Raw genomic sequence first — 19613 nt, 5'->3', positions numbered from 1 at the left:
AGCTGTGGTGTGTTGTAAAAAATGGAGTGAAGAAAATTTTGATTTTTTAAATTTTTTTTTTAACGGACAAAGTTTCGACTCGACACACCTAAGTAGTCATTGGTTCTCTATTATCATTAGAGAAGATATCGGTTTGGTGGTTCTATCGACTTCAACAACAACAGATAGATAGAGATAGAAAACAGAGAGAAGAGTGTAAAGATGGAGACAACTATAAGTAGAGAGTATGTTTTAGAGTGTTTAAAGGGATCATTGATACCCGAACACACAAAAGAATGCGAAGCAAGATTACAACATATAAACAAAACTGCAAACTATGGTATCATGCTAGCAGAGATTGCAATGAACAAAATGATTCAACAAGACCTCAGACAGTTATCATTGCTTCTACTCAAGAATAAAATCAAACAAAATTGGAACGACGGTGCCAATGAACCAAGTGAACAAGAAAAGGCAACCATTAAAGATGTCATCACTCCTGGTTTATCTGATCCAATCTCTAAAATTAGAACTGCTATTGTATGTAGAGAGTGTAGATAGTTTGACTCGTTTCTAGCTTATTCATTTATTAATAATAATTGCCTCCTTTTTCTCTCTTTCTCTCTCTCTCTCTCTCTCTCTCTCTCTCTCTCTCTCTCTCTCTCTCTCTCTCTCTCTCTCTCTCTCTCTCTCTCTCTTTTAGGCAATGTGTATAGGTAAAATTGGAGTTTATGAATGGCCTGAGAAATGGCCATCTCTCCTTACCAATTTAATTCAATGTCTCGATCAAACAGTCAATAAGGACAAGAATCTCTTTAATGGATCGATGAAATGTTTAGAGATTCTCTGCGATCCAAGGGAATTGGATGAATCACAAATTCAACATATCATTGTTGTCTTATTCCCAGTATTTATTACTTTATTAAAATCTGATGTATGTAATAATAATAATAAGAGAGAGAAAGAAAAATGTACAATTATATTTATATATTAATTTTTATCATTCATTTTGTTAGAACATAGAATATTCTATACAATTAAAAATTATAAATATATTTAAAAATATTGTTATTCAAATATTGATGAATCAATCAAGAACACTTACCAAAGTATTGGCACCTGTGATTCCAGTGTGGATGGAACAATTTGGAAGATTATTAAATAGACGTGTATCGGGACCCCATGACAAATTTATAAATGAACAATTTACCATTCAAACCGGTGTCATTGAATGCTTGTCACAATTTATTTCCAATTACCCCAAAAAGATGGCATCGTACATGATATCGATGATCACACCCATCTGGACACTGTTTGTCGACTATTATCCACTCTATGAACGTTCAGAGATCTGGGTCGACGGAGTCATCCCAGTAGCAACCGACGAAGGTGTCACACGTATCGACAGCTTGATTGCATCCATCTCAGAGTTTATCATGTACGCCATTGGCCCCAAGTCCACCAAAAAGATATTTGAAGCACATTTGGGTGCAGTCATCAAACAATCACTCCTCTACATTCAAATGACCTACGAATTGACCGATCTTTGGATAGATGAACCAAGCCAATTTTTAGAGCAAGAAGATGAGAGCAACTACCACCCACGTGTTAGTTTGGTGCTCTTGTTAAAGGATATTTCGGATCAGTTCAAAGGAAAGGGTCTCAAATTGGTTTGGGAAGCAGTATACGAACAACTTGGTACAGCTGCCAAGATGGGTGCTGAAAAAGGTTGGAGACTACGTGAAGCTGCATTAAACGTATTAGGATCATTGTCTGAAGAATTTATTAAAGCAGGTGACAAAAAGTACTTTGACTTTAGTATGTTGATGAGAGACATTCTTTCAACCGATTTCAACTATTCATTAGACGACGACTATGCCAAAATTCTTCAGTCTCGTTCACTCACTGTTGCCAGTAGATTTTCAACCGCTGTTGATGCTTCTCTTGGACTCCCATATCTTCGTCGTGCCGTTGAAATCCTTCAATCACCTTCAACAGACGATACATTCTCGATCAAATTGGATTCATTACGAGCATTGTCCTATTTTGCACAAGGAAACAATGTTAACTTGGTAAAGGAATATGCTCCATCGATTCTTCAATCCACATGTGCTCTTATGAATGTTATTCAAGACGACTGCATCACTATTGTCATTTCAACACTCAAATCGATCTGTCGATCAGACAGAGAATTGGCCCCCCGTTACGAGCCACTCATCACACCAGCACTCCTCAGCACTTGGGTCAAATACAGCAACGACCCCGAACTCGTAGAAGACATTAAAGATATGTTCCAGTTGTTGTGCTCGTCTGCTTCTGTCTATCCGGGTATTCTCGAACGTTCATTGCCAACTTTTTGCACGGTACTCGAAAACTTTGACAAGCCATTGTACATTGGCATCATGGAGAGTGCTGTAGACATGATCAGTGTGCTCATCAAGGGTTACAAGGTTGACAATGTCGACCCAGGAATCGTAAGCCATATCTTTAGACCATTGGTCGATATGTTGTGTTGCGAGAAGCTTCAAACCGACAATGGAGTGCTCAAGGCCGGTATGAACGCGCTCACTGTCATTGTCCACCGTGCATCGCCACTTCTCTTTAACTGGGTGCACCCCACCAACGGACAGACATCAGTCGCCTGTCTTTTACACATTTTCGAAAAGCATGTATCCAACACGAACGAATTTATCGCCATGTATGCACCACCCATTGCCGAGTTGATGTTGGTCAAGATGAGCGACCAGATCCGTCCACTCCTCCCCGCCCTTTTATCGTTGGTCATCAAGGTGTTGGCCATTTCAAAGGTACCATCATTCAAGCAATCGTTGGTGATGATCTTTGCCAGACTATTCATTTTGCACACCAACGACGTATTGGACTATTTGGCTAAATTAGAGTTGTCCAATATATTGAACGTAGACGACCCCAATATTAAAAATAACAACAATAATGGTTTGACATTTGTCATGAACGAATGGCTCAAACACACTGATGACATTCAATCAAAGTTAAATATCAATATTAGTACTATAGCATTGTCACATATTTTGGCGTCGGGTGATCGTCGTCTTGGCACCATCTTCATTGACGGTACCATGCTTGTACCCAAAGAGTTTGAAGGAAAGACACGTTCCCAAGCCAAAATCGCACAGTCTGCAGTCTCTTCTGCCATCAAGTGGACCAAGGTTCCACTTATCCACAAAATCACAAAGATGCTAACCGACCAATACAAAGATGAATTACAAGCCAAAAAGGAAGCAGAGGAAGATATTCAAAATTTAAATGCAAAGAAATTGGCAAAACAAGCTGGTATCAATTTAAAGGATCACAGTGGTCAACAAGATGAAGAAGAAGAAGAAGAAGAAGAGATTGATTATGAAGATGAAGACGATGAATTCAATGTTGACGATGATTTTGAAGAAGCAGATGATTATTTGGATTTGGATGATGTTGATTATGGTTATCCAGATTATGAAGATGATGATGAAGATTTTGAATTTGATCCAATTTCAAAAGAAGATCCTCTTTATGATATAGATTTAATTGTAAGTAGAAACAAAAAATAGAAAATAGAAAATAGAAAAATTAATAACAATAATTATAATTTACATTTACTAATCAATTTTATATTTTATTTTAATTTTATTTTTATTAGAACTATATTAAAGATGTTTTTATAAGATTATCAACTTCAAATCCAACAGTTTTTAATGAAATTCAACCCATTTTAGCAACAAACTTTCAGGCATAAAGAATAATTAATAATAATATATAAATATATAAATAATAACTTCACAAACAAACGCATTATCTGTCATTTATGTAAAATGAATAAGAATTGGATGGGTAATACCAGAAAGGTAGTAAAAAAAAGAAAGAATATCAATTATCAAAGACAATACTTTTTAAGAAATAAAATACAACAACAACAACAACAACAACAACAACAACAACAACTACACAATCAACCACCAATCTACAAACAATCAAATGACATTAATGATGATGATAATAATCATTTAATTAAAGGCATTTTAGATCCATTTATTCAAACTATTGATTTGTTGGATATTTCTTTTGGTGAATCCCAACCTCCTACTCCACTCCCTCCCATCAAACTATCAAAACCAAATACATTATTTGGTAGAAACAACAACAACCATATATTGACAACAACACCAACAACTACCAATAGATTACAAATATTTGTTGATAAACATTGACATAATAACAAACATAAATATATATAGTTTTATATAAATTCAATTATTATTATTGGTTAATTATTATTATTATTATTATTTACATTTTTCGATTTTAATTATTATTATTATTATTTGTAGTAGAAGTTGATGAAGAAGAAGGTTGTATAGCAGCTTGTTGTAATTGTTGTTCTCTTTGTTGTTGTTGTTGTTGTAATTGTTGTTCTCGTTGTTGATTTAGTTTCTTGTTTTGAGCTAATATATTTTTTTTCATCAACGCTAATCTAGTCTTGTGATTGTCTGGTACGTTTTGTTTCTTGAATGTCTTTACTTGATCGGTCCCAAATCCAGGTACACGTATATTCCAATTACGCTCAAGGTGACATTGAAGATCCTTTACCTCTAATGTTGTCGAATTACGATGTTTGGCCAATGTACATGCAAACGAGACGACTGATTCCACAAAATCATCGGCCAACACGGCAAGCATGTCTTCTACCTCCTCATCCATCTTTTCTACCGGAGATACTTGCTGCAAGAGTTCGTGTAGCTTTTTCTTTCCAAGTATCTCTGTCTCTGGTTCACGTGCGGCAGCAAGTAGAGCTTCACGTTGCTCACGATCTCTTTGTTCACGTTCTTTTTGCTCTCTCTCGCGTTGTTCACGTTCTCTTCTCTCTTTATCCTTTTCCTTCTTTTCACGTGCCTTTTCTTCTGTTGTCTTTGCTGTTGTTGGTGGTGTAGAAGGATTCAATGCGCTAGTTGACAAGGTCGAGTTGACACCGACACCCACCAAACTACCTGTAGGTGATGAAAAGTTCTTGTTTCTAAAGAGACTGTCTATAGTCTGATCGATCGATGGTTGAGGAATTGCTGATATCGTAGGTGATGTAGGTTGTACCAAACCAGTACCAGATTTGTTGACTGCAGGTTGAACTCCACCAACACCACTAGTAACTGTACCAGGTGTAGTTGGTGTAGTTGGTATAGTTGTAGGAGTAGTAGGTAGAGGAACTCCTCCTGTCATAACACCTCCACCCGAAGATGCAGCTGCAGTACCTGCACTTGTATAAGTATGATGTGGTTGCATTGTTGCTGCAGGTTGACCATATACAAATGGTCGATTCGCTGTAGTACTATTATTATTTAGAGGTGGTGATGTTGGGTTTGTTGTTGGAGTTGCATTTTGTTGAGGTTGTTGTGACATACTAATCTATCTATATCTATATCTAATATATCTCTCTTTATCTCTAACTTCACACAAAAGATTAGATGACTTTAACGCTCAGAATTTTTAATATTAATTTAAAACATCAAATTTAGGAGGGATGAAAAAAAAACTAATTATAATTAATTATTTATTTATTTAAATGTAATGTTTCTATATCTTGTAAAAGAATATAACTTAGACGAAGATTAAGACATCTTGGTTTAAATTTAGGAAAGAAATCCACTTTTTTGCCATCAGTGTCGATGCCATCAGGATAGGACTTTAACCAAAGTTTCTTTAAAACCAAATATTGATCTGGTGATGCACTGTTTACAGTGTCTAAAGCTTTTCTCTGATCATCTTGACTCTTTAACGACCAAATGTACTCTATAAATGTGGCGTTTAAATTGATATCCTGCTCTGACAAAAATCGAATAACAAGTTTTGCATAGTCGTCTGATTTACTTTTAATTGATTCAAACATTGACATTGTTCCAGCATCAATAATCAATCTCAACAAATCAAATATATGTTTTTTGACTGTTGATATCTTTGCTTTTCGAATTTCGTCAAGTTGTTCAACCAAAGTTTCATCCTTTTCGTAAAGGACAAAATCTACCAAGGCTGGACACTCAAGTTTGATCGTGTCTAGTAGCAAGATGATGTATTGTTCCAAACAAAATCCATTCTTTTTTGGTGAAGTAAAGTCTTGGTCTTTCTTCCAATCTCCTCCCAAAAAGTTCCATTTCTCGAATTCATATACATCATTATCTTCTTCATCATCTTGGTTGGTTACATAACAGTTGATAGACAGCAGACTTTGTCTCATAAGTTGATGGGTGAGGGTATAGTCAAGGTCAATGTTTGGAACTCTGATTACAGAGATTATCTTTTCTAGAGCAACTTGTTTGTCCGTCTCTGACATGTCGATGTTTGAATGATTGTCAATTTTTACTTTTTCCTGATCAAAGTAGATAGGATAAAAGTAAGATACAACCAGGTCATAAACCTCAGTGTAGAGGAATAAATGTAGCACAACTTCAATTGGCATTCCCATGTAATGGAAGAAAAATGCTGCACGTTTGGCATTGTGATAGATATAATGAGATGTGTCATAGTTACTGTCACGCCAATCCAACTGCAAGTTTAATCCATAGAAATAGAGTTTGGTCTTGCTAATTTTTTTGCCTGATCGTATAATGTGAGAGTGGTTGACTGGCATGGTACTGATGTAGGGTGTGAATCCGTACAACTCGAGATAAGTGTTGAGTGGATCATTGATGTCTGGTGTAACTTGGATGAATCGATCGTGGTCTACACCAGCATCTGATGGTAGTTGGTTGTGGGTAATATAAAGAATACTCTTTATGTTTTTAGAGACAAAATCGGTCCTTGATTGGTATGGTGGAAGAACATATCGAATGTCTTTAATGTTTTGGTGTACGAATCGCATGATATCCATATCCTCCAATTCATTACTATAATGAGTGATACCTGATGTCAGCTCTGGATGCTGTCCCTTTGTTTTTAGGTACAAAGGGTTGTGAATCATCACTACCAAATCATCAAGCGAGAATGATGAAAGACCGCTATCAGTCTTTCCTTGTTCCAATGCAAGACGGTATTTTAGGAATGTGAGGATATTGTCGATATCGGTTGGACCCAACTCTTTGAATGAATCCTTTTCCACAATGTCTACTGTGATGGGATTATACTTTTTGCACAAATAACTTGCCGAGTGTATCTCTGAAAAGTTAAAAGCCTTCCATCGTTTGACCAATAGATAACAGGCACGTTCAGAGCTTGCACTGTACCATTCCAATGGAGGATTCTTTGCCTTTGTTAATTGTTTGTTTTGGCTTGTCAAACTATCCATTAATATTCCCAATCCTTTAATGTTTCCAAGATTCACTAGCTTTACTAGTAAAAGGTAAATGTTAAAGCGGTCGAGGTGTTTTTCCAATATGATTTTAAGTGTTTCATTGTCGTTGCTATGAACAATTTGGTAGATGAAATGATTGTCTATATTTGTAATGGTCTCTGGTTGTTGTTTACAAAGTAAAAGGAAAAATTTCCTTGACATATCGTATGTATCTCTTGCATCTCTTATCTTTGACCAATCCAATCTATCCAAATTTGGTAAATGTGTAAATGATAATATCTTTTTAAATAAAAATCTATTTTGAAATACTAATCTAATTTTATCATTATTTTCTATATTATTATTATTTTGATTATTATTATTTTCATTTTCATTTTCTTTTTCTTTTTCTTGTTCTTTTTGAATTACAAGTTGAGGTACAGTGATATTATATTTTTTTAATAAAGTGATGGTTGGTTGAGAGATTGAACCATAATTGGCAATTATAAAAGGATGAGAGTCAAGTTGATCCTGTTTAATTGAGCCAAGTTGTAAAAGGTATTGCAATGAAAGTAATGTCGGATTCTCTGGCAATGAGAATATGTGATTTAACTCGTTGATGTTTAGTGAGAGGTTTGGTTTATCCAGTAGGTTGGCAACAGTCTTTGCAATATCTATTCGGTGGTGTACCAATGATTGGTAGAATAAATAATGTAAAATTGGTTGAGACAGTTGTTGTTGATGGTTGGAGAGATAATAATTTATCATTCTATCTGGGTGGTCATGAAGTAACGAGTGTACAACAACATGAGGAAGCATCACTTGATCATACAAATCACGATCATTGGTTGCATAATATTGAATAATATTTATGTTTCCATATCTGATTGCCTGTGTCATAGTAGTTGTATGGTATAATAACGGGACCTCCTCAGTGGCAGAGACTCTCGAGATTGCACAATCTTGAACCATTTTCAACTGATCTACAGTTCCATATTGTCCGATGAATGACCATGAATCTTCACCAAATTGGACATCTGTTCGATTGTGAATGAGGAATTCTACAATGTCATCGTCAATACCAACTAGAAAGGCGTCGTCTAGAATGGTAGTTCTGACTCGTTTGAAAGTCAGGTCTTCTCGACTAGTATCTCCATTGACTGGATATTGTGAATGTAGGAATTGAACAATACCAAGTTGACCGTGACAACATGCTGATGAAAATAAGTGGTACATTGAAAGAACATCTCTATGGTGTTGGAAAAGATACGATATCAAATCCAGTAATGATTCTTGCCCGAGATTTGATATTATCCGATCGATTAAATAACGGGATATGACGAGAGGGTAGATGTTTCGATGTGGGGCTTCAAAGGTGACTGATTTATAAAACTCGGTTATAAATTTGATTAATGGTAGATCGAGTGACATGATGGCACTTTGAATACTATAGTATCTTGCAAGTGATGGCTTTTGTTGTAAGAGGTAGATGACTACATCTGCATTCTTGTTGTCGAGTATGGCAAGTTGAGTACATTGTTCTTGACGATTCAAATGTAGGAACCGAGTGATTTCAAGCCCTACTTTATGATCAGGTCTATGTGCAGCCCAATCCATTGCATTGTAAGATGCCCTTGGTTCGATTGAGTCTTCTGCAACCAATTTAGAGTGGTAATACTCTACCTGTTTCAAAGTTCCAAACTTACAAAACAGATCAAACATATGACTTTTGGAGAAATGATTGTATTCATATTCTATCAACTCGTCTACCAATTCCAATGAATCTGGGTAATACTTGATTAAATCTGGAATCGTCGTTGTTGGTTGTTCACCAAAATATTTACACAAATTGACCAAAGTTAAATATTCAAACATATTATCATTATTATTATTATTATTACAGTTATTATTATTAATATTATTATCATAATGTTGAATTAATTTTTGATATAATGATTCTATTGTTGTAATGTCAATGTTGTCAAGGGTTCTATTTTTAATAATAGTTTTGTTTTTAAAATATTCTAAAGCAGATATTACAAGTTTCTTCTTTTGATCGGTAGGATACACCATCATAGATGGAGGATTCATAGCTCTAGCTAAAAATAGTTCTTGTCCATTATTCAAGTAATAAGAATGCATTATATCTTTGGTGTCACAACATTGGTGGAGGAAGAGGTAGTCTTTTCTTCTTCTTCATCTTGGTAATACGATTTCATGAAATCCGTAAGACCTAGTGACTCTATGATTTCATTAATCTGGTTGAACCAATTGACATTGTGTTTACGATGGTACACAAGATATTCTGGCTTCTCGTATACCAAGTTTGTAATTTGTTCACCTCTTAGATGATAGTTGGTTGGTGGTAGAGGAAGGAGGGTTGTTGTTGATGTTGTCGTTTGAGTATCTGTCTTGTTGTTTGGCAAGACAAATAAAGGATCAAGCAACTCTAAACCAAATCGATCAGACAATATTTTTAGATCAAAACAATCTTGATAGTCTGTGTATTTGTAGATGTGTGATCGAGGATACGACTGTTTGAATGTATCTAGTCTTGCAAAGTGTACTTGAATCTTGTGAACATTCAACCATATCTGCTTTGATATTCTTTCATTATTTAATATTCTTTTAAATGATTCTTCTAATGACGGTTCCATTTCATTTGTCTATACTGTATTGTATAGATTGAATAGATAATTAGTACATCATGAGTTGTTTAATTGATAAAGAGCAAACATACTCTTTTATATTGTAATAATAAATATATAGATAGGTATGTGTGTATGAGAGAGATGAAGAGAAGAGTGTAGCGTATGCATAGTTGAATAGGGAGAACTAATTAATTTAATAAAGACATTTTCTAAGGTATTGCAATAAAAAAAAGAAATTAAAAAGAAGAAAAAAGAAAAAGCAGCAGCACAAGACACTTTTATTGTAGTTCACACCTCTGATCGATCAGATGATGATGATGTTACATCAAGCATTATATAAAAGATCTAGTATCTTATTGTCATCAATTTCAAAGTTAAACTATGTTAGTGCACCCTCCTCTGCGGCTACGATAGTAGCCAATAACTATACAACTACAACATCAACAACTAAATTGAACCTGTCGACAGGGTTATACCAATCACCTTCATCAAATAGTTGTACAACAACCCCATTATTAAATAGTAGTAGTAATAGTAGACACAGTAGTAGTAATATCATTAGTAATCATCATTATTATTGTTCTTCAGCTTCTAGTAATAGTAGTAATAATAATAATAATATAGATATAGGATTACCAGATGGTAGAAAGATTGAAGGAAAAAAAGGTGAATCTACACCATTGATCATTGCTTCATCGATATCTAAATCATTGGCAAAATCATCTCTACTTGCAAAGTTGGATGGTATACCTCTATCGTTGACTAGTGTACTAGAGCACGGAGGTAGCTTAGAGTTGTTAGATTTTGAAAGTGAAGAGGGTCGTAGATGTTTTTGGTATTCTTCATCTATTGTATTGGCAATGGCTATGCGTAAACACATACTTTCAACTTATTATAATAATAATCAACAACAACAACAACACCAAGTTATCATCACAGCCAACCAAGCAAATATAACCAAATCATTATTATTAGATGGATTCCAAGCTGATATTTATTTGTCCGACACATCAGTCACCATCAAAGAGACCGATGTTAAATCAATCAAAAAAATAATGGATACTATTGTAAAGGAAAATAACATATTTAAAAGAGAAAAGGTTTCAAAACAATCTTTAATTGATTTATTAAATGTATGTCATACAAAATATTACATAATAATATAATTATGTAACTCATTAATTAATTGTTTTGTTATTATTTTAAAATAGAAAGGAAATAATAAATATGGATTAGATGAATTGGAAAATATTAAAGAGAATGAAATTAATATAATTAGAGTTGCCTACAAAAAGAATGGTGATGAAGAATTTATAGTTATATGTAACGGTCAAGATAATCAATTGGGTTTGGATTGTACTTTACCTTCGACTGGTTATATCAAGGCATTTGATATTTTACGTAATTCGGCTGTGGTTGGGTCACGTGCTGATATGTCACATTTGCAACGTCTTGCTGGTATTTCATTCCCGTCTAATTCCCAACTCGACCTGTTCCGTGAGCAACAGGAGTTGGCAGCTCAATTAGACCATCGTAATATTGGACGTGAGCAAGAACTCTTTTTCTTCCATCCGTATAGTCCCGGGTCATGCTTTTTCTTGCCACACGGTGCCAAGGTCTACAACAAACTACTGTCGTTCCTCAGAGGAGAGTATCGTCGTCGTGGATACCAAGAGGTCATCACTCCAAACATTTACAGTCAAAAGTTGTGGGAGGTGTCTGGTCACTGGCAAAATTACAAGGACAACATGTTTTCGTTCCAGTGTGACCATACAACCTACTCGCTCAAACCGATGAATTGTCCCGGTCACTGCTTGATGTACGCTCATCGTGTGCGGTCCTATAAAGAGCTCCCCATGCGATACGCCGATTTTGGCGTACTCCATCGAAACGAGACACATGGTTCGCTGACCGGGCTCACTCGAGTACGTCGGTTCCAACAAGACGACGCCCACATCTTTTGTCGAACCGATCAGATTGAAGAAGAGATGCGTGCATGTCTCGACTTTCTCCAATACGTCTACCGTGTGTTTGGATTCACATTTAGCTTGGAACTATCGACTCGTCCCAAAGAGGGGTATCTCGGCGACTTGGACACATGGAATCGTGCCGAGAATGCTCTCGAACAAGTGTTGAATGAAAGTTTCAGAGGTCATTGGCGACTCAATGAAGGTGATGGTGCTTTTTACGGTCCAAAGATTGATATTCACATCAAAGATGCCAATGGAAGAAGTCATCAATGTGCAACCATTCAATTGGATTTCCAACTACCTCAACGATTCAATTTAGAGTTTACAACTAGTGGTGTAGCTGAAACGGACGACCCCTCTGCCTTGGCGCCATCAAAATTCGAAAGACCAGTTATGATTCATAGAGCTATTTTCGGATCTACTGAACGTATGTTGGCCATTTTAATTGAACACACTAAAGGAAAATGGCCATTCTGGCTCTCACCAAGACAAGTATTGGTCACATCGATTGGAGATGCACACAACGAATATGCCGAAAAGATTCGTCAAGATTTACACTTGGCAGGCTACGAAGTAGACATTGACACTAGTGCACACAAAACCATTAAAAAGAAACTAAGAGATGCAATCATACTCAAATACAACTATGTCATTGTGGTTGGTAACGAAGAGGTAACAAACAACACTGTCTCGGTACGACGTCGTGATGGTGATTCAACTCCTCAGTCAATGTCCCTATCCTCTTTATTAGATGAATTACAAATTAAAACTGATAATTATCAATAATCAATCAACAACTCCAAAAAGTTGTACAACAAAACTCAAAATCGATCAAATCAAAAATAATAATAATAATTATAAAAAATAATAATAATAATAACTCAATTTCAACCAAACCAGCTCATCCTCCATAACTAGTTACTTTTAAATTGTCACACCCACCCCTGTCAAAAAAGATATAAACCATCAATCAAAACAAAACACCACAATGTGAACTGTGAACTGTTTTAAAAAACACACCCCCCCACACTTTGATCATGGGTTGTCATACTGTCTATCGCATTGATGGTCAATTTTATTTAAAAATGTCATTGGGAAAGTGGGAGTGAGTAACCAAGTAGGGTGGATGATTATTGGATTTTCAAAGTAAACATCTTGAACAGTTTCTGTAATTAAAATTTATGTTGGAAGCTTCCTCCTACTGTGTTTAAGATGGGGTTTAAAGAATTAGTATTATTATTAAACCCATGGTACATGCCAATCGGATAGGTTAAAATAGGAAATCAAAAGTAGTACTGCTGTCTGTCTGTCTGTCTGTATGGTTTAAGATTTATAGTAATGTGGGTAAAGGGTGCACCTTCATTATCATAAATCAAATTCTGTGATCTATGGATGGAGGCACCAACATATATATACTTATCGATACAATTGTTGATCAATTCAACCTCCTCATATACATTAATATTATATTTTTATACATTTATCTATATAAATTTATTTATTTATTTATTTATTCAAAAGTATTTAAAATTTATATAAAAGGTAAATAAGAATAAAAATAGACAGAGGAGAAGAAATACCTATTATATTAAAAGTGATATTAACATCCAATCTAATCTTTATTTAATATAAGATTAAAAAATGGGTAATAGATCAACTCTATTATTTTCCATAATATTATTTTTAATTGGAATAATTAATGGACAATCGTGTCCAGAGATTGGCCAAAATACCGAATCGTCTTGTTCTGGTATTGATTTAATCATTACTAATAGTTTGGAATATAAGAATAACATTACTGTATCGCCATCTGCTGGAACCAATATATTCATAAACTCTGGTAAATTGTATATTCATTTCAACAAGAATGGTCAATACACTGTTACTGCCTCTACAGGTGCCACTTGTACCAAGGTGCTTCCTTTTGAAGTGAAATTCCCATCGCTATCGTATACTCAACCAACATGTCCATTCCAGTCAACTGAAGTATCGGTCATCAACTATAAGCAAGGTGCAAAGGTCACTATAAACAATGAAACTATTGAACCTACTCAAAAGACCACATTGCTACCAGGATACCATCTGTATACCATCACTCAAGACGGAAACACATGTAATTACCCTCTCAACCTTGTCCCAACCAAACCAAACTATCTTCCAAAACTCGTACATGAAACCAAGACTTGTCTAGGTCCAGTCACATCATTTGCAGTTACAAACAAGGCTGATTATACTGACATTAAAATATTTGATCCCCAAAGTGTCATTGTTCCAATAGTCGGATTGGTTATGGGGTTGGGTAAACAGTACATTCTCAGTCTCACCTCTGCAACGTGTGTTCAAAACATTCCAATATCAAGTCAATTACTACCAGTCTCTCCAATCGTTGTAGCCGTTCCACAATGTAAATCACCCAATGCTACTGTAACAGTTACTCTTCCAGGTCTTACCGCACAAGACATACCAACCAAGTATACGTATACTTACAAAGGTCAGGTGTCAACTGGTGCTACACTACAAGTTGATCGTGGTGTTTTAAATACCATTCTTGTCAAACCCGTTGTAGAAGTTGGTAGTCTTTGTCCTTCTGGTTTCAACATCACACTCGAAGTACCTGATGTTCCACTCGGTATAGCCTACACCTTTGCTCCAGCCGCCCCCAACTGTATCAACAAAACATCTATTGTCCAATTCTCTCCAGATTTATCGGCTCTTGTCCTATACAACAACCAAACCATTGAAAATGGAACACTTGGAGTAGAGTATGGAAAGTCGTATGAAGTATCAAACCTATGTAACGATGAAAAGTTGGTTATTGGAAGTGGTACAACCGTCCCTCAGTACAGTTACACATCCAACTTTAATACATGTCTTTCAACTATTACATTTACAATCTCCAACTACCAATTATTCAGTTCAATTAAATTGGAAAAGACTGATGGTCAACCATTGCAAGCCAATGGAACTGGTGGAGTTTATAAATTAGTACCTGGTAATTGGAAGTTAACTACTGTGCTCCAAGAATGTCAAACATCTACTTTTACCAAAGACCTAGACTTGTTAACCAACTTTACAGCTCCACTCAATGTTAGTCTAGCTACATTTAATGTTGAAGGTCTACCTAAAGTATGTTCAGCATTGGATGCATCACTACGTGTTACTCCAGTCATCAATGGATTAGTATCAACGGCAACGACTACAGTCACATTTAAACCAGGTCAGTCAACCTCTGTTCCATTCAAGTATGGATCATGTGATGCCCAAGTAAACTATATTGCTCCAACCAATCTACCATTGTTTGATATTAATCCAAACATTACAATAGTCTCACCATCATCATGTGCCAACCAAAACAATGGAACTATTGAAATTGGACCAATTCCGAATACTATCAAAGTATACGGTCCCAATAGAATTCCAATCAATGTATTATCAGTAGGACCAGGTACATTTATTTATACTGCTCCAAGTGGTACTTATAACATTACATTTGAACTTGATGGAACTCCAACTTGTTTCTATCAAAAAGTGATTACTGTTGGAATCATTCCTAAAATTTGTAAGTCCAAAAAAACATTTAATGATTATAACATTTAATCACTAACTATACTTCTTCTTCTTCTTCTTTTATCATTCTATAGTGAATCCAATTTCATATGATGTTACACCCCAATCATTATCAAATTGTGATGTTATTACAGGAAAGATTACAGTGGTTAATCATACAGATGTGACATCCTTTTCATTGGATGGTCAACCTGGAGCAACTGCTGGTACATTTAGTGGATTGAAACCAGGAAAATATGTACTCAGATATACAAGAGGTGGATGTACCGATTCAATGGTTGAAATTATTGTCCCCATTGAACATTTGCCAATTGTAGTTACTCCGATTCGTCTACCAACCTGCTCGATGGGAGATGGTATTGCCAAACTCAATTACACATTGTCAAATGGAACATTGATTGATAATATGGTGATTACATCAACTGCAGGTCAAATACTTGGTAATACTCTATCCAATATACCACCCGACATTAATATAACTGCAACATTTAAAAAGGGGTCACAGTGTCAATGGAGTTATACATTCTTGTTACCACAAAATAATGAACCTATTATTGATGTAGTTACAAGTCTATCACCATCCTATGGTTTAAAGAATGGAGAGTTGTCGGTGACTCTTAGAAACCTAAATTATACACTTGGTGATATCAAGGTAGTACCAAATACACTACCATTTGTAGTGACGTCTGATTTAAAGACTATTAGAGGTTTTGATGAAACACAGAAATCAATTGATTTAATGGTCACTTACAACAAGGTGTGTGAAAGACAAATGACATTCCCCATAACTATCACCAACTATCCATTACCATCCTACTCGGTGTCTGAACCAACATGTGACAGTCTCTATGGATCTGTTATATTGGATAATTCATCGTTTGTCACCTATGATATATACCTGGACTCTGAAGACAATAAACTTGTCAACAAGGAGAATCCATGTTCTCCAGGACCACACAAACTATGGTATAGATTCAAGTGGCAGGTCAATGCACCACTCTTATTCGTACCTATCATCTGTCCAGAGTATAGCGGCCAACCAAGTTGGAATGCAACCACCAAACAGCTAGCATTCACAACGACCAATGAAACATGTCTCAATAGCAAGGATGGAAAGGTTGTCATCACACAGCCAGACTCCAACATTGACTATCAACTTGTACAAGATTCCAACTCGCAGTCTATTATCCTACCATCACTTATTGGACTTGGAAAAGGTGTCTATTGGATCCGTGCCTATAAAAAGGGATCATCTTGTTACACTGCAGTCACCAATGTCGTCGTTGGAAGTAGCGAACCAGTCCTGACAGCTCTACCACAGGGTATATGTCAAGCCAACTCTTCTAAACTTGGTTCAGTTGGTATATCGTTTGGATCGGGTCACACATTCACCAACACATCAATATTGGTCAATGGTAATGTGACAGTACCTGTTGATGGACGTGTTGGTAATCTCGCACCTGGTCAATACCAAATACAAGTTGAAATACATAATGCCAATTGTCCAAGAAAGTATCAACCAATTGCAATTGAAATTACAAAGACCTTGTTGAATGTATCGACTGACACATCTCAGAAATGTGGTCAAATTGTAGTGACACCTAGTGGAGGCAACTCACCCGACTCTGAATACACCATATCGATCAGTGGTGACACCAACAGTGAAGTAGTCTTGACCAAACCATCATATACATTTGAAGGTCTAAAGAATGGAACCTATACCATCACCGTTCAAGATGAACAAGGTTGTCAAATCGAATCTACACCCATACCAGTCATTGAATGTCCACCAATTGAAAAACCAACCAATTCATCATCCTCTTCCTCCTCATCATCATTCTTGACTCCATCATCAATATTATCATCAACAACATTAATATTCACCACCACCATCTTATTATTCATATTATCTTGTTAAATATTATCTATATTCAACCAACACTTAACCAACTAAATAAAAAGAAAGCTTTTTAAAAAGCTCTGTCTCTCTGTTTGACCATATATACTCAGGTCATAACACCCACTATCTTTTGTTTGCAAAATTGGTTTTTTTTGCAATGAGTAATTTAATTTCTTTAAGTCAAACATCTACTATGGCAGTTACGGGTAGTAGTTGGAGTACAAGATTAAAATAAATAATAGAAAAGTTTTTTACAACAAATGAATGTCATTATTATATTCAGCACATATATATAGATATTATTGGTATAAGATAAAGTCAAAATGGAGGAATTAGCAAGCACAAAGCAAGATCAGAAACAGGTGTATGGAGAGATTTTAGGTGTTTTAACAGTCTTTTGGGAATGTAAATCAAGGCTAACATTACAAAAGGTCTTGGTGAGAGAACAAAAGGAGCGATTGGAAGCAGCTGTGATGCTTAGACTAGAGCACGGGGAGATTAGCAACAAAAATATTAGCTTCGTTTTGGGATTAGAAGAATATGAAGTATCAAGGGCACTAAAGAAGAAATCTATAGTACCTCGCCAAAAGACACTTACACAAGAGGAAGAGGAAAAGATAATAGCCAAGATCAAGATATCTATTCAGCAGAATAGACCTATGACAAAGACAGATGTCAAGATTTTGGCACTCAATCTCTGGAAAGAGCGAACGGGCACAAAGAGAGAAAAGATGCTGTCAGACTCTTGGTGGAGAGGTTTTAGATCGAGATACGTAGATCTCAAGCTTAGATATGTTCGCTCTCAAGATTATAAAAGGGCACTTGCTGAACAAAAAGGTGGTTCTGACGCATGGATCAAGGAAACTAGAGATTTCATAGTAAAACATGGTATCAAACAAGAAAATATATTCAACATTGATGAAAAGGGAGTTCTCTTCACAGATACTAAACAAAAGGTAACTATAGACAGTAGTGATTATACACATGCAATTGATTAGAGTTTACTAATAATTCAATGTCTTTGTCACAGGTTGTCATGTTTGTTTATAAAAATGCAAGGGAGACACTCAAACCAAAAGTTTTTAAACAAACTCAGTCCCAACACTTTACATTGGTAGGAGGAATAACAGGATTAGGTGGTAGTCTAAAGCCTTATTACGTTTTGCAGTTTCCAATCAAAAAGAATTGGTCCATTACTAGTAAAAATGAATATGGCTATCTGGAAGTTAATAAGAGTGGCTATGTAAGATGATTTTTTAAAAATTTTCTTTTTCTACAAAATCTAAATATTATAATTAATTAACACACTCTTGTCTATAACTAATCGTATATAGGTAGATGAGTCAATCAAGCTAGACTGTGTCCAATTTTTTGTTAAACAGCTGACAACACCTGGCGACAAGTTACTTTTGGTCGACAATCATGGAAGTAATTTTAGTCCTGAATTACTTCAATGGGCCAATGAAAACAAGGTTCACATTAAGAGCTTTCCATCCAATATGACACATATCTTACAACCTTTGGATCTTGTCATTTTTTCATCATTCTCTCAATCACTAAAGAATATGATACTAAAACAACTTCAAGACAAACCCAACTTTAAAATCGCACCCGAACACTACCAACAGTTTTCATACTTTGCATGGGTCGAAGCAACAAAGCCAACCAACGTAATGGCTGCTTGGAACAAGTCAGGTATCATTAATTGTTCGCCACTCTCACCACAAGATCAGGGATTGATACCAAAACCACCCAAGGCAACAAAAAAATCTTCAAAGGCTCTTGCTCTTGTTCAAACCACTTCTAATGCATTGGTAACGACAGATTCTTTACCACACAAGCAAAGATCAATGATGATGAGAGATAAGATGAGTACAGGCACTGTCTGGACCGACGACACAAATCGGTATGTTTAAACGATAACAACTACTACCCATTTTTTACTAACCTAATTTTCATTTAAATCAAAGAGACTTGGTTATTCATTATAAAAAAGAGACACGAAAGAGAAGACAGCCAAAAAAATCAGACTCTGGAGATGTTAACCTGAGCCAAGTTAACAATTATAACACCTTTAACCAAATTAATGTGGCTACCGGCGAAATGCGAGATGAAAATAATAGACCAGCTAAAAGAATAGCCTATGAAAGCAATACCAACTCATCATCCCAACTGTCAACCACTATTCAAAATCCTTCCTTTGTCTCTTCCGTCAAATCCCTATTTAATAAATTCTTGCATTGAACTGTCTTCCCCCATATTCCCCATATAAA

At 35.6% G+C, this 19613-nt stretch overlaps 7 protein-coding genes across 7 annotated transcripts; 5 read left to right on the top strand and 2 right to left on the bottom strand.

The window, feature by feature from the left end:
- Positions 1-201: 201 nt before the first annotated feature.
- On the top strand, positions 202-3733 carry cnrP (importin 9; the record flags this gene model as incomplete). Its single annotated transcript, XM_004362211.1, has 4 exons — positions 202-519; positions 683-913; positions 996-3527; positions 3638-3733. 4 exons carry the CDS (start codon positions 202-204, stop codon positions 3731-3733), a joined length of 3177 nt encoding a protein of 1058 aa, XP_004362268.1.
- Positions 3734-3809: 76 nt separating this feature from the next.
- On the top strand, positions 3810-4205 carry DFA_06566 (uncharacterized protein; the record flags this gene model as incomplete). Its single annotated transcript, XM_004362210.1, has 1 exon — positions 3810-4205. The coding sequence occupies one exon, from the start codon at positions 3810-3812 to the stop codon at positions 4203-4205; it is 396 nt and encodes a 131-aa protein (XP_004362267.1).
- Positions 4206-4299: 94 nt separating this feature from the next.
- DFA_06565 (uncharacterized protein) lies at positions 4300-5388 on the bottom strand (the record flags this gene model as incomplete). Its single annotated transcript, XM_004362209.1, has 1 exon — positions 4300-5388. One exon carries the CDS (start codon positions 5386-5388, stop codon positions 4300-4302), a length of 1089 nt encoding a protein of 362 aa, XP_004362266.1.
- Positions 5389-5539: 151 nt separating this feature from the next.
- DFA_06564 (uncharacterized protein) lies at positions 5540-9909 on the bottom strand (the record flags this gene model as incomplete). Its single annotated transcript, XM_004362208.1, has 2 exons — positions 5540-9351; positions 9540-9909. The coding sequence occupies 2 exons, from the start codon at positions 9907-9909 to the stop codon at positions 5540-5542; spliced, it is 4182 nt and encodes a 1393-aa protein (XP_004362265.1).
- Positions 9910-10220: 311 nt separating this feature from the next.
- On the top strand, positions 10221-12659 carry thrS2 (threonyl-tRNA synthetase; the record flags this gene model as incomplete). Its single annotated transcript, XM_004362207.1, has 2 exons — positions 10221-11036; positions 11115-12659. The coding sequence occupies 2 exons, from the start codon at positions 10221-10223 to the stop codon at positions 12657-12659; spliced, it is 2361 nt and encodes a 786-aa protein (XP_004362264.1).
- An 855-nt stretch (positions 12660-13514) lies between these two features.
- DFA_06562 (uncharacterized protein) lies at positions 13515-17358 on the top strand (the record flags this gene model as incomplete). Its single annotated transcript, XM_004362206.1, has 2 exons — positions 13515-15432; positions 15515-17358. The coding sequence occupies 2 exons, from the start codon at positions 13515-13517 to the stop codon at positions 17356-17358; spliced, it is 3762 nt and encodes a 1253-aa protein (XP_004362263.1).
- Positions 17359-17663: 305 nt separating this feature from the next.
- DFA_06561 (uncharacterized protein) lies at positions 17664-19584 on the top strand (the record flags this gene model as incomplete). The annotated part of the gene is made up of 3 exons (XM_004362205.1): positions 17664-18296; positions 18675-19246; positions 19311-19584. 3 exons carry the CDS (start codon positions 17664-17666, stop codon positions 19582-19584), a joined length of 1479 nt encoding a protein of 492 aa, XP_004362262.1.
- Positions 19585-19613: the final 29 nt, after the last annotated feature.

The sequence above is a fragment of the Cavenderia fasciculata genome (genome assembly GCF_000203815.1).
Source record: "Cavenderia fasciculata unplaced genomic scaffold Scf_Dfasci-G-p-12c09.r1-3, whole genome shotgun sequence".
NCBI lineage: Eukaryota > Evosea > Eumycetozoa > Acytosteliales > Cavenderiaceae > Cavenderia > Cavenderia fasciculata.
The sequence above is the reverse complement of the archived record's forward strand: the minus strand, read 5'-3'. Positions and strand labels throughout refer to the sequence as shown.